Consider the following 16,041-nt stretch of genomic DNA (forward strand, 5'->3'; position numbering starts at 1 on the left):
TGCCATTTGGTGGTGGTCGTGAATGACTCCAACTGTTTAAGCTTTCAAGCAACAGCAGGAAAACTGTTGTGGATTTTAAGCAGAGAATACAAATACAAAGTTAAGCTAATGGTGTTAAGATGGTAATGTATCAAAGGGCCAAAGATCTTTTTTTGGTCTCTGTTTCCTATTAATGTGACAAAGAAACACTTCCCTTTGTTAATAGAGAAACAGTTTTTTTTTTTAAGTTTGAAAGAAAACTGTTATGGGGTTCTCCTGTTGCAGATGGAGTCATTTCAAAGGAAACTATTCATGGCTAATATCTTTCTAGAAAGGGGGTCAAGCTCATAGGCCAAGTCCAGGGACATGAAGATATGGCATATATCCTAGGCCAGCACCCATTGTTTTTATAAGATGTGTTTTGGCCTCCTGGCTTTTTATACCCTTGTGTATGAGATGGGAGTAATATGCTAATTTCGCAGCGGGTATGAAGGAAGAAATTTAGTGGATACCTCTGTCAGTACTCAACACAAATTCCTTAAGTGCTTTCTGCACCTTCTCCTGAAAAGGTTGAAAAAACTCAGCAGTTCTAATATTTGGGGACGTGCTTGTGCCATGGAACTGATTTCTATTAATATTCTAAGGGTTTTCAGGGGTTTTAGTAAAAACTTATTGAATATTTTTTCTTTTGGACCTTAATGTATAGCTGTATTTCTACTTTTCTTCCAGTTAAAGATTTGGAGAAAAGAAAGGATCCAACAAAGCCCAGAGCCAAGGTTGTGGACAAAGGAAATGGGACTAAACCCTCTGTACCAGGTCAGACTTGCTTTTTTTTTTTGATTGGCTCACTTTGGGAGTTGATTGTTTCAATGAGGCAGGCTGAACATGCATGCGTGGTTGTTGGTGGCAGCAGAAGAGTATACAATCGACTATAAAAATCACCTTTGGGGCCTTTCCACCCTCTTCCTTCCCCAACCTAATGACAGTCAACACTTAGGCATATGACTCTCTGGTCACCTCTCTTCACATTCATACATGTGCAGCCTTCCCATTCTGGTCTTTGTTCTGTGCCTTGCTGTTTCCCAAGGGTACTTTCCCCATCCATCTGTAGAGGAGTCAGGTGGGGCAGTGGTAAGCTTCTCAGGCTCTCCCATTTGCCTCCTGAATGCAACAAGCCTACTGTTGCATTCAGGAGGCAAACAGGAGAGCTTGAGTGATCTTATGCGAGTTACCCAAATGATTGTGTCTCTAGTTCCTCATCTGCAAAATAGGAACAGGACACCTTAGAGAATTCTTTGGGATGAATCATGTCGATATGCATAAAATAGTCAGAATGCTGCCCACCCTTGAATATGTTAGGTGTTATTATTAGTCTACCTCATTTAAAAAAAATGGCCAGATAATCTTTGTGGGATAGACTATGAAATGTACTGCTTATTCCCCTATGATTGGGCATTTAAATGTTTGCTAATTCTATCATAAACATACTGCAATGAGCGTATTTCTAACTGTGGCACTGCAGGGCTAAAGGATTTGCAAATTTTGTACTGCCAAATTTAGAGTGTGCTAAATTGTCTTAATTTTTTCTATAATTTATAATTTTTTATATAATTTATATTTCTACCAACAATGTATGACAGTGCTTATTTCTATATATTTCTAACATTTGAAATACACAATATTTTGAATTTTCCCCAATAATACTTAATTACTTTAATTTTCATTTCTCTGATTACTAATGAAATTGAGCATTATTTTTTTTAATCTTAGTAATCATTAGTGTTTTATTTTCCTGTTCATTTTTGTTTTGTGTTATCATTATTTGGGGGCAGGGACCAGGGATTGAACTCAGGGAGACTTGACCACTGAGTCACATCCCCAGCCTAGTTTGTATTTTATTTAGAGACAGAGTCTCACTGAATTGCTTAGCACCTTGGCTTTGCTGGTAAGCTGAGGCTGGCTTTGAACCTGCCATCCTCCTGCCTCAGTCTCCTTACTTGCTGGGATTACAGGCATGCACCACTTCGCCTGGCTTGTGTAATTGTTTTTATTAATTTTTTATTAGTGCATTTATTATACATAGTATTGGGGTTTATTTTGACATAATCATACATGCATAGAATATGATTTGCTCCCTTTCAGTTCCTAGTGTTTCCGCTTTCCGTCTCCTCCTCCCTCTCCCTGTTCCCTTTCCTCTACTCTACTGGTATTTCTTCTACTTATTTATAGTTTTTTTTTTTTAAATTAGTGCATTATAGACATACATAAAGGTGAAATTCACTGTGGTCTATTCACATATGTACATAGGAGAGTTTGGTCGATTTCATTCTACCATGCCTCCCTATCTTCTTTCCTCTTCCTTCCTCTTCAATCCCCTTCCTCTGCTCCACTGACTCCCTCCTATTTTCATGGGATTCCTTTCACTAACTCACACACACACACACACACACACACACACACACACACACATCTTTCTCCTTATTTTGGAGATAGCTTTTGAATATAAGAGAAAATATTCAACCTTTCACTTTCTGGGTCTGGCTTATTTCACTTAACATGAAGCCCTCCAGTTCTATCCATTTACCAGCAGATGCCATGATTTCATTCTTCTTTATGGCTGTGTAATGCTCTTTTGTGTACATGTACCACCACATTCATCTTTTGAAGGGCACTTAGGTTGGTTCCATAATTTGTCTAATTGTGAATTGTGCTGCTATAAACATTGATATGACCATATCCCTATAGTATGCCTATTTTAGATCTTTTGGATATATACCAAGGAGTGGGATGACATTCTAATTTTTTTGAGGAATCTCTATACGGCTTTCCAGAATGTTTGTATTAATTTTCAGTCCTAACAGAAGTGAATGATTGTACCTTTCCTCCCACATCCCTGCCAGCATTTATTATTATTTGTATTAATATTTGTGTTGTCTTTTCAAAATGAATATTTGGTGACAAAAATATTTGTGTTGAGGTACCTTTTAAAATATTTTCTATTTAATACCTGAAGTTCTTATTTAGTATTATTACTTTTTGTCCCTTGTCAATATCTGGAATTGTTTTCTTATTGGTTCTTTTAAATATTATGCATTGCTAATTATCTGTAATGAAATGGAATGTATTTTATTTGGCCTTTTAGTTCCATTCTGTAATACTTTTACCAGAAAAAATTTATTCCAATCACTTAAAAAATGAGTATTTGGAAGCTTTCTAAGTATTTTGTATATAAAACCCTTTTCTGTTATATTGCTATTTATCTGCAAATATCTTCTCCTGGACTGAAGTTGGCTTACAACTTTTGCATCTCTTCTCCCTCCCTCTCTCTCTCTCTCTCTCTCTCTCTCTCTCTCTTTCTTTTTTTGGTGCTAGGGATTGAACCCAGGGTTGCTTTACCATCGAGGTACATTCCAATTCTTTTTTTTTTTTTTTTGGAGACAAGGTCTCAATAAGTTGCTGATTGTCTTGATAAATTACTGAGGGTGACCTTGAACTTGTGAGGTTCCTGCCTCAGCCTCCCACATAGCTGGGATTACAGGCACGTGCCACCATGCCTGGCTTGCTTTATTCTTTAATGTATTTTCCTTTTGTAACATCATGAACTGAATACTTATCTCATTAATTTTTGGTCTTTCTTCCTTTCTATTATATGCACTTTAAGGCTATAAAAGTATAAGTTCTGCTTGAGCTGTATCATATAGATTTTGATATACAGAATTACTGTTTTCTAATTATTACTATATTATCTTCTTTGATTCACAAATTATTTGAGATATGTTATTAATTTCTAAACATGGAGATATTAAACATATTTATTTGTTATTAATGTCTAACTTTATTGTACTGTGGACAGGGAATATGGTGTATAGGGAAATTCTTTAAAATTTGTTGAGGCATTTTATTACTTAGATATTGTCAGTTGTTAAAAACATTTTATTATTTAGATGTAGTCAATTTTTAAAACCATTCCACATGTCCTTGAGAAAAATGTGTTTTAGTCTCTATCACTAATATTTATCCATTTACATCTATAACTCTTGCAATTTTGCTTTCAATAATTATAATGATAAATGAATACGCAATAAGAGTTATGTTTTCCTAGTGAATTTTTCTTTTTCTTGTTTTTTAATGATTTCTTTGTTCTTAGAAATTCAATGTTTGCCTCAAAGACTATTTGGTCTAGTAATAATGTAGGTGTAACACCTTTATTTTGTTTAGTACTCAAAAAATACATCCCTTTCCTGTTCTTGAACTTTCACTCTATTTGTGTTCTCAGGTTTAAGGTGAATAGTTTTATAAAGAAGATTTAGAGGCATTTAAATATTCTGTCTGACAATCTCTGTGTTTTACTTGATAACTTCAGTTTACTTGGTAGAAGTTACTGATAATTTTGGGGCTTACCATTTATTTTGTGCTATTATCTCACATTTTCCTATCCTTTTTTTTTTCTCCTTTATGCTTTACTTAAACTCACTCAAGTTTCTTTTTTCTTTAAATTATTTTTACCCCTCTATTGACCTGAAAGGTATTTGTGATTTTCATATTTTCTTGTATGATTGTAATCAAAAAATTAACATGCGTATGAAAGATATTAATGAATTAGCATTTTTTGCCACTCAGTGGAATGGTGATGATTCCCATGAGGTGGGGAGGGAGACAGTGAGGATGTTGAGGGGCCTGGTTGTGTGGGGGGATTGTTTTAAAAAGTGAATTATAAACACTGACTATCCAGGCCAGCTTAGAGCTCCCAAGGAGTTGAGTGGGGAGCACTAATGGAAGCCATGGAGATCAGGAGACCCTCCCCATGCAGGTCTTTCAAGCAGGATTTAGCATAAGTATCCCTCCAAATTGTGTTAGCCTCATGATTCTCTTCTAACTGTGCTGCTCATTGTTTGCCTTACAATCTATAATTTTCTGGTACGAGAGACTACTTTGACAGTGGCTCAGATATAATCAGACATAGTTCACATATTTTAGAATTTTAGTTTAAATGCAAGGAGCTGAGATCCTTAGCAGAAGTTGCGATGCAGTTAGTTACTTGTTTTTAATCTACTGTACATGTTTCTTCAATAATCTAAAACTAGCTTGCAAACAAAAGTGGAATTTGCCTTTGAGCATAATATTGGCACATTTGCATGATGGCTATTTCTTCATTGTGTCCAAACAGCTTTTTCTAGTTATTTTTGGAGTTTTGCATAAGAACGCAGAACCTGATTTAAAAAGATTATGAGACAGATAGAAGCAGCATGGGGTTTCTTTCTTTCTTTCTCTTAATCACTTTTTCATTTGTGATCACTGATTCTCATTCTCTTTCTGTCTCAAGTTCTCTATAGGACAGAGAAGGGTGGGTCCTACAGCTCTCACTTTTTAGGGGAAAAGTATGAGATGAGTTTGTTATTCTTTCCAGAAGTCAGCAAACTATGGCCTCATGGGCCATGTCCAGTCCTCTATTTTTTTTTTTTTCCAGAAAGATTTTTTGGAACACAGCTCTGCTCATTCCTTTACATATTGTCTATGGCTGCTTTCCCACAATATCAGAGTTGAGAAGTTCCGACAGAGATCATATGGCCTGAAAAGACTAAAATATTTTCTGTCTTGCCCTTTTTAGAACAAGGTTGCTGATTCTTTTCCTTAGAATGTTTAAAACTTTTGAATGTTTTGGAATAGAACCCTTCACTATACTGAGTGATTAATTGCTATTCCAAGGACAGCGTGTCTGTTTTGCTACTTCTAGTAAGAATTGTAGAGGATGTACTCTCATTTATATACCTTTGAAGGATTCTACTTATATGCTCACATTTTATTTTACCTGAAACTAGAGAACTCCCAGGAGTTAGTTGTGAGGATCGAATGAATTAATATATGTAAAGTACTTGGAACATAGTAAATGCCAGATAAGCATATGCTGTTTAGAGTGCATATTTTGTATGAGTTGATGCCATCATAGCTAATCTTTCATGTTGATTTAACAATGACTGCATAGCTGAGGTTTGATAATTTGCGCCTAGTCCTGAGCACTGAGATAATGGCTGGGGAGTAAATGGTGAGCATGGTCACCAAATTCTGCCCTGACAGAGCCTAGGTGGCCCAGTGGCAGCTTAACATATGTACCCAGTGCCTCCTCTTGCTGAAGAGCCAGTTCTGAAGTATACACAGTCATTATGGTTGAGTGTGACAATCTTTAGAATCTGAGCTGAGCTTATGTGCCTGAAATCCAATTTTGTGTTTGCTTCTGCTAGGCATCCCTGGCTTTTAGCTGTGAACACACATGATTATCCTCAAGGTGTGTTTTCCACTTACTGGGATCGCTGATCTCCCATAAACGCTTAATGGTCCTTGACTCATAGTTCACAGATTGATTTAAAATTCTGTCTCCTTTCCTGCTAGGTATTCTAGGCCTTGGATCTGCCAAACCCAGGGCTGTGAGCTCAGCTTGAACAGATGGAGATTTGAATTTCAGTTAGGCAAGCGTCAGAAGATCAGCTAAAGCACAGGGGGATAGGTGGGTTTCACAAGTTAATGCCAGTTAGATCCTGACTCCACTCCTAGAAGCAAGGGGCAAGGGGCTGGTTCTGGTCATAAATGGGACATTGGGGTTAAGCTGAGGGGTGAGATTCATGCATTAAAAGGATTAGAATGTTGCCTGGCTTGTTGAGTATCCTCTGTAAGGGATTTTTCCTTCTCCTCCTCCTCTTCCTCATTCTTTCTCTTCCTCTTCCTCTTCTTGTCCTCTCCTGTTCTCTCCGTTAATGTAATCACCGTTGTCTAGACACTCGTCACAGCATTCCAGCTCAACCAAGGTGGACTAGAACATCATTGCTAATCAGTTCAGGGGAATAGGAGGAAATTCTGCCTTTGTGCCTGGGCACTGCATTAGGGAAAAGGCCCCTGAGAGTGCGTCGCCACAGGCCTTGGCCACACACAGCTTCAACATTCAGTTATACTCTTCACAAACTCGGGATCCTCCCATTCAAGAAATGAATATAAAAAGCGCTCAGGGCTGCTAAAAGCCATGGGATGCCTGGCGGGAGCAAACATAAAATCGGATTTCAGGCACACGAACTCAGCTCAACTTCTAGATTGCTGCAGATATAAAATGAATGAAGAATTCATAACCAGTATTTCAAATCACAGAAATAAATCATGAGCTGAGTAAGAGTCAGAGAACACATACTGGGTGGTCTCTGGATTCAATGAGTTTCAGTTATGGAACTATTACCTAAAGAGTATATAATAAAGAACAATATTAATAAGTAATAGAAGTATTCAAAACAGAAGAAAGAATAAAAGACTGTAACAAAGGATATAGATAAATTTTAAAAGGGACCAAAAAAAGAGTGTATGTTAAAAGATGGTCTCACTCACTACCATGTTATTGAGACTGTAGGACACCAAGGACAAAGAGAAGATATTGAAAGAGGAAAGAGAATCAAGTAGGAAGAAAAGGTCTTGTTGAACCCTTTTTTAATTGATGGAGATTTAGTTATCTGTGATGATTTGTTCTTCAGTACCTTGAGATGTTGAATAAAACCACTCTTTTTATTTTATTCCTTTATTTATTTTCATTATCAGGGATTGAACCCAGGGGCACTTAACCACTGAGCTACATACGAAGCCCTTTTTTGTTTTTTATTGCAATCTTCCTGCCTCAGCTTTCCGAATCCCTGGGATTACAGGCATGTGCCACCACACCCAGTAAAACCACTGTTTATAAAAAGTAATGTCAGTGACTTACATAAAACCATGATAGCAGAGATAAAAGAGGACAGGAATCCCTTCCAGTGAGAATACTCCTAGTCCATAGCATTTCCTGTGTTGTCACCTAAATGTAAGAAGGCAATTGATATAAACCTTGGAATTCACCCTGTTTACACATGGTTCCTCACAGAGCTAATTGAAATCCTTTTAGTTCTCAGGATCTGTGTGAGAACTAAACTTTTCTTCTTTAGACTGTTTCCCTTTTGTTTATGATCTGCCTTCACTGAACAATTCTAGGTAATATATTAGTCAGGAATCTTTTGACTTCAGCTGAAACGCATTGTAACTAGTTTAAGCACAAAACAGTCCATGAAGAGTTATGTCTTGTTTAACCACAGGACACGTTTGGGGAAATGTGTCATTGGGTAATTTGGTCATTGTGCAACCATCATGGAGTGTACTTACTCAGACTAGGTGGCTTGGTGAATGATCCAACCATTTTCAAGTGTTGTATGTACACGTGATTGTACATGCTCTGCCTTTATATGACTGGTGGTGCACTAGGCTTGTTCACACCAGCATTGCCACAGACACGTGAGCAATGAACTGTGCTGTGGCATTATAATGGCTGTGATGTCATTAGGAACTTTGCAGCTTCAGTATAGTTCCACGGGAGCACCATCACCTGTGGTCCATTGTTGATGGACATGCCGTCGTGCAGTACATGACTCTATATGCAACCTCATTGGATCTCTATCTGAAATAAATTTTGGTGTAATCCATCTCTCAGGAATTCTGGAGCTTGGCAATTGATAACTTCCTTCTTGTTGAAGGATTTTTTATTGAACATCTTGTCTCTATACCTTCAGGATTGACTGCATCAAATTGAGCAGGCGTTTTGGCTTCAGAAATTGCAAAATTTTACAATCTGTTTGTTAATGATTTGGAATAACAGGGATGGCTGAATTGTTGCATTTTGCAGAAAATCACTAAAATCACCTAAACAAAAAAAGTAAACATATAGTCAAGTCATATAGTACTATATGCAGAACTGCAAATAAATGGAAATGTCATGTGCTGGCTTCTAAAGTGGAGCAAATATCATCTTAAAATAGTGGTGGTCAGACAAAGTAGACAGGTAGATTTCGGAGAAGATATGTGAGAGATGAGGGGGATAGAAATTGAATTGCAAGTCTCAGAGATGGTAATGCTTTTCAGGAAAACAAAGGTAATTATATTGGGACAAAGGGAAAAATAAACATGGATGAGTCAAGTGGAGTTGAATTCAGGAGAGCCTTGAAAAGCACAACAGATATTTCAGGTGTAATTCAGTAGGTGGGGCAGGGAGGAAGTAATCATAAACACCAGTGCTGGAAGTTCCTGTAGCTGAGACAGTTGAGAGGTCTTGAATCTGAGCATTCCATCGGGGGTGGTCCTGCACCTGCTTTTGTGAACAGCAATCTCACCGTTTCCCCAAGCAGACTTCCTGTCTGTAATTGAGTGGAGATCCGTCTCCTCGTACATGCCTTGTGGGCATACGGAATGTTCCTAATCCCTCTTCCATATGACAGCCCTTTCAATATTTGAAGACAGCTGTCATGTCTTCCCCATATCCTTACGGTTTAGAGCAGAGAAGAAATGCGATGAATGTGGTGTTTAGTAATTGCCAGTTACTATGAAGAGGCGGGGCTCTGAGTGACAGCGGAACAGTCTTCCTGCTGTAGTGCAGCCATTCAGCTCCACACTCCTGGAGGCTGTCATGGTGGAACTCACTCCAGGTCAAACATAAGACCATGGCTTTGATTTCATGCTGTCTTTAATTCCAAGGCATGGGAAGCTTTCTTTCCCTCTTTCCTTTCTACCTTTTCATCCTCCTTCTCTCCTTTCTTCCTTCTCTCCTTTCTAATGCTTCTCTTTGTTGATAGAACCTGAACAGCACAACAGCTAAACAGTTCAGGCTTTGCAAGTCAGTCCTGGATTTGGATTTGGTGTTTCTACTTCTCAGTGTGTGACAATGAGCACATTTTAATCTCCCTGGTTGCTTAGCCTTTCCTCCTGAATGAAGGGAGAGAACACCTGCCTTATAGGATTGATATTGAGCATAAATGGAAAAGACAGGTAGGTAGAAAGAGGTTTATGATATGGAATTGGATTGTGTGATTATGAAGCTGAGGAGTCACAGCCGCAACCTGGAGGCCCAGGAGAGCCAAGGTGTCATTTCAGCACACAGAGGTTATTGGTGTAAGTTCCCATTCAAAAGCTAGCAGGCTTGACACCTAGGAAGAGCCGATGCTTCGGGTCAGGTCTGCAGGCAGGAGAAGACTGATCTTCCCCCAGGAGCCAGGCAGGAGCAGCTCTGGCCCTCTCGCCCATCCTTTTTTGCCCTGTTGAGGTGAGTTTGTGAGTCGCTCCCACAGCAGAGCAGGCAATCTGCTTTGCTGCTCACCCAGAAACACCTTTATTGACACATCCAGAATGATGTTTGGGAAAATGCAGAGGCACCCGTGGCCCAGTCAAGTCAACACAAGAACTGAACCATCATGCTTAATCATCATGCATATTTCTAGGAAGAAAGAAGTTCTAGGAAGAAAAATAGAAGCAGGTAAAAGAAGAGAATGTTGGGGGAGAGTTGTTTCATATTAGGGTAAGTCATCTATCAGGGATGCTTGGACAGGTACCTCTCCACCAAGACTGGGTTAGATGAGCACCAAGCTCACCTTGTTGAAGATGAACTCCAAGCATAGCTGAAATGAGCCCCTAGCTCCACATCCACTAGTCCAATGCTATTTCATATAACAGTGACCATTCATGCTGCCTTTGTGAGGACACCTGTGGTAAAGAAAGCGTGGTGCATTAGAAAAGGCAGATTGGACCAAACATTTAGAAGACCTGGTGTCCTGTCCTAGCTCGGCTCGTAACCAATGAGTCCATCACTGATCCTCTCTGAACCTCAGTTTCATTTTCCAAAAATGAGGACAATAGTTGTTCTTTATGGGAATGTTGTGAGAAACAGAATATGCCAATGTATCAGAAAACTTTTAGAACAATTTGAGCTCTTGACAAATAGAAAATGATCTTAACTCTTTTTTTTTTTTTTAAATGTCTCTTCAGTGAGAAGTCTGTAGCCAATCATGGCTTGGTAACAGTGAACTTCCAAGAGTTCTGCTGCACCAAATTCTTAGGGATTTTCTTTTGCTTTTGGTTAGGAAACTTGAAGTCAACCTCACAGGAGGCTTAAGTGAAAAATTGTTCTGCAACCACAGTTTTTTTTTTTTCTTCAAATGTCTTGATTAATGAATGGCCTTGCTAGATATTTTGCTAGTGGCATAGAAAAAATAATTCAAAGCCACTAAATGAATCCTAGACTAGTTGTGGTGAAATCATTATGAGGTTTCCTGACTGTATATTAAGACAGTGTGAGTAAAAATAGTACACTTTTGCTTTTCATTCAGCTTAGCCACTAGCATTGGGAAAACATCAAGGAAGATAAGCAACTCTGATAAAACCTCCTGATCTCTAAATAACTGTAGCCTACTTTCCCAGTGCAGTTGCATGGCAGGGCAGGAGGAGAGACCACATTTAACTGAACTATCATGGTTCATTTCTCTAATGCTTAAGTTATGAATTACACAAAAACATAATTTTCTTAAAGAACACAATTCAATTTAGTTCACATTCACTGATGTGACAAGGGTTGAGCAGCCCAAAGGGTCTAAAAAGGTAATGCATGAAATTCCTTACTTCTCAAAGTGTTCGAGGTCTAGTCAGGGAGATAGAAATATTTGCAAAATGCAATATTCCATTGTAACAAGTACAGTAACTATATAAAAATGCTAGGAAGGAAATGAGGGTATTTAGAGTCCCCTCTGGGGGCAGTGGAAAAAGATTCATGGAGGTAGTGAAGGGTAACCTGGGTTTTGAAGGATGAGTAAGAGTTCACCTGGCAGAAAAAGTCCTGTAACTCCTGTAGTCCTTTTTATTTATTTTTTTGGTATTTTTATTAACTTCTATGGGTGAATATTTTTCTCCATAAATACACTTTAAACATTTCTACATAAACCCAAACTAGATCTTTAATCTGAATGCCATTAAGACAAAAGAACTAATGTGGCTTAAAGGGAAGACTTTTAATTTGGTAATTTTATACCTTTTTCATTAAAATAGCAGCCCCACCCTCACATGTAGTTACTCTTTATAAGATAATAAGATTTTGTTTATTGTTAATAGGCCCCTTAAAAAATCTGAGTGTATGTTGTCTTAATATAGTTATTTTATATTACTGGGAATTTAAACTGCCTGTAAGGGGAAATTTGTCACATTCCTTACATTCCTTCCTTGTTCCCTAGAACAGTGCTCTTGGTACTACACAATTAAAATATATATATATATATATATATATATGTGTGTGTGTGTGTGTGTGTGTGTGTGTGTGTGTGTGTATACACACACATAAATTTCATCTGGGAAATTGGTTGTACAATCTCAAATTAACAGACACAGATTTAGAATTTCTCATTATGTTAATAACACAATTAAATTAGTATGAAATTATCGGTAAAGAGCCACTTTTTACAGGCTACTTTTGCACCAAGTGCATACCTTTAAAGGAGAACACAGTTCTGGACAGACAGTTGGAGATTCTTGTATATGACAGCACATATTAGCTGCAGACACAGCAGGACAAGCCTACAGAGACACTGCTTTATATTAGAGGCTCCCCCTTCCCTTCCTCCCTCCCTTCCTTCTTTCCTTCCAAGTATTAAACCCAGGGGCACTTTACCACTGAACTACATCCCTAGCCTCTTCTGTTTATTTTGAGATAGGGTCTCACTATGTTGCTGAGGCTGGGCTCAAACTGCGATCCTCCTGTCTCAGCCTCCCAAGTCTCTGGGTTATAGTTGTATACAACCACAACTGTTCCCCCCCCCCCCGCCACTTTCTAAGTGTATATGCTGTAGAGTGCCTTCATGAGATATGGGACATGTTACCTGGGTTCAAATCCATGCTTTGCCACTTAGCTATCTGACACCTTGGGCAAATCACAGAATTCTTATATGACATACTTTTCAGGACTGATAATAATAGTACCTGTCTCATAGTACTAACTATTAAATCAATAGATTGATGTGAAGGGCACGCCGTTCAATATAATGATGAATGTAGCCTTCAGATATGGAATGGCAGGAAACTGTTAGTTCTCCCAGGCTTCCTCACCTTGCAGCTTTAGAAGGTGCAGAACTGAGTGAGAACTGTTCTTTCTCTACTTGGGCAGTTGTTCCTGTTGATTCTATCTGATATCAGACAGTGGTGAGCTTTGCAGTCTGCCTCATATATTGAGTGTTGCATTTAGCTGTTAAAGCATATATCTATATTTTTACTCTTTCTGTTTTTTTTTCAGAGTTGTGTTTTTGATAAAGTTTATGTTCTGCCAAAAGCTGAAATAGAATATAATTCAAGAGGTCATTCTCCTTATCCCTTTGCTTAACTTTATTTTTCTTTTTGGTGTATGCAAAAACTTACTGACTAGGATGTTTGTCAAAAAATTGCAAATATCCAAAGTGTACAATATTTCTCTATGTTTTAACTGTACATACAATATTGAGGGCAAAAGGGATTTAGTTTATTTAAAAATGAATCACTGAATATTGTCTTTTTTAATTTTTTTAGTTGCTGATAAGACATCTGTTTTATTTATTTATTTTTATGCGGTGCTGATGATTGAACCCAGTGCCTCACACATGCTAGGCAAGCACTCTACCACTGAGTCACAACCCCAGCCCTGATTATTATTTTAACAAAAGAGTATATTACTTATTCCTCTTTAATGCAATTTAAATTATATTTTGCTACTGGGTTTTATGCAATATTAACCTGGTCCCCCAGGCATATGTATTTTTTCCCCTACCATCTGATTCATTTTAAGTCACTTGCTATTTTCTTTTTGATTGGCCTCTTTCCCTTAATGAATATTGAGATGGATAAGGTGTTTGCCAGTGGAAGGTGATAGTATTTTGTCTTCAGTTTTGAAACTGGGCTTGTTTTATCATGACAAGAATTTGGGTATATTTCTCAAAATATCTACTAGAGCAGCTAGAATTATGTTTGAGATGTGTAATCATAGAACTTGAACATAACAGCTTTAAAGCTCTTTAAATAGCTTTGGTTAGGAAACTTGAAGTGTCTAGATGCCTCTGGCAAAGGTAAACCAGCTGACAGGACAATTGTGACACTTGTCTGTGTGCAGGTCCACCGACACTCACCCGCCTGAAGACCTATGCACTGCCTTCGTGCTTGTTACAACGGAAAATAGCCACTAGGTTTCATCGTGTTTGGATTTATCTTAGAATAATAACCTGGGTTTAGGACTTTTGGGGAAAAAAAAGTTTTTATAGTTCCCTTGTGAGTGTGTAGAAAAATCATACTTTGGAATGCAGAACCAGTAGTAGATTTTGACATCTGAAGTCCTTGAGAAGAACATCTTTCTGCTGATGTAACAGATGCTAGACTTTAAATTAGGAAACAGGGCACCAGTCTTAATCTCAAATACAATATTCTAAAATCATAGCTTGCGTTTAGGATTTTGGGTGCTTGCATTATATGACATAAACATAAAAGTATTTTCCTAGATAATGTCTTCTGCAAGCCAGCTAGAATTACTTCACTATTCTTTTAATTAGTTAGTTTGAATATTTGTGTGTGTGGCCTACATAATAAGCAGCCCACCCTTCCTCCTCAAGATCTCAGATCTTGACTACCACCCACATCTATCCACCTGGTGCTGGCACTACCCCAGATCCATGGTCCTCTCACCCAAGCTGTCCACCTTGGATCCCTTCTTTCCTGATCCCTTGCTGTCCTTTTTACCTGGGTCTACCATTACATTTAAATGTAATGTTCTTGTACCTACATTTTTTTCAACCACCAAATATTGCTATTTTCCAAATGGCAGTAGGTTGCTGAGATTCCTTCATACTGCTGTATTTCAGTGGAATAGCTCATTTAATTTTGCTGTTATATTACATTCCATTCAATGCCATAATTAATGATCCTCTCTCATATTAATGGCATTTGAGTTGTTTCCAGCTTTTTACTACTGTGAACAGTGCTACTGTTAAATTCCACCTACTTATCTCCTGTTGTATGGGTGAAAGAATTTCCCTTGTTGTAGACTCAACAGTGGAATTGCTGGGTGATAAGGTCGGTTCAATATTTAACTTTAGAAGGAAATGCCAACAATTGCCTACAATAAAAACAGTGAATTTACAAATGGGTTTACAGTTTTGAATGTTGGACAGGGAGAGAACAGAAGTGGTTAGGATGTGATGATTATAAGGGAGGAGGAGAGAAGATATAAGTAAAAAATAATGAAAGAGTGAAAGAGAGAATAATAGAGATTGATTGTTAACAGCAGAAAAGAGAAAAAGAAAATCAAGGGAAAGAGATATGTGAGACAAAAAATGTATTTAAAGTAAACATTTTAAAATTAAAATTAAAAATAAAAATAATAGACTACAAAGCAAAACTGAAATATATGAATCAAACTTCCTAGTCTTCATAAAAAATGATCCATAAAATAATGGCTTCAGAAATGCTAGAAATAATAATAAGATAAAAAAACAAATGTGAATGTGTATAAATGGCTATGAACCATTAAGATCAATTAAACAGAGAAAAGAAAAAAGGAAAAATCTTGATGAAAAGTTAAAGAATCGTCTCTGTTGGAGTTCAAAGGATTTTCAGTTTCCCTCTCAGAAGTGATAGGTGGGGTTGTCTGGAGTGTGATGCTTGCTCCACCCTGGGGTTGGGGGTTTGTTAGAAAAGAGAGGTTATCCTATAGGCAGAATTTCTGGAGTCAAGGTTTAGGCTTAGGTATACTCCAGGCTCTTTGCTGAATGCCAATTGGTCTGGAGATTTTTGTTTGTTTGTTTGTTTTAAGTACCGGGGATTGACCTCAGAGGCATTCAACCACTGAGCTACATCTCTTTGAACACAAGGATATTGCGTTCAGCTCTATTTTGTATTTTATTTAGAGACAGGGTCTTACTGAGTTTTACTTAGCAAGCCTTGCCATTGCTGAGGCTGGTTTTGAACTCGTGATCCTCCCGTCTCAGCCTCCCAAGCTGCGAGGATGACAGGTGTGCACTACCATTCCCGCTGGTCTGGAGATTTTAAATCTGCACACTTCCAGGGCCCAGCAGTTGCAAGTGCACACTGGAAGATTGCATCCCAGAGATCACCCCCTGGTTCCACTCATGTGGTGGAGGAGCCAATTCTTAGTCCACTGGATCATCGGCAGCCCCCACATTTTCTGGTCTCGGGTGGGTTCACTTTCCAAACTCAATCTCTTCCAACCCTGCCCTTTCA

At 38.1% G+C, this 16,041-nt stretch overlaps 1 protein-coding gene across 5 annotated transcripts in view; it reads left to right on the plus strand.

The window, feature by feature from the left end:
• Col14a1 (collagen type XIV alpha 1 chain) overlaps positions 1-16,041 on the plus strand; it is a 201,088-nt gene that overhangs the window by 35,899 nt on the left and 149,148 nt on the right. For all 5 annotated transcript variants that reach the window (XM_076835506.2, XM_076835505.2, XM_076835507.2 and 2 more), the window contains exon 5: positions 709-795. In XM_076835506.2, the coding sequence (XP_076691621.1) occupies positions 709-795 (87 nt within the window). The remainder of the gene's footprint in view (positions 1-708; positions 796-16,041) is intronic.

This window comes from Callospermophilus lateralis, chromosome 16, assembly GCF_048772815.1.
Source record: "Callospermophilus lateralis isolate mCalLat2 chromosome 16, mCalLat2.hap1, whole genome shotgun sequence".
In the NCBI taxonomy this organism is placed as follows: domain Eukaryota; kingdom Metazoa; phylum Chordata; class Mammalia; order Rodentia; family Sciuridae; genus Callospermophilus; species Callospermophilus lateralis.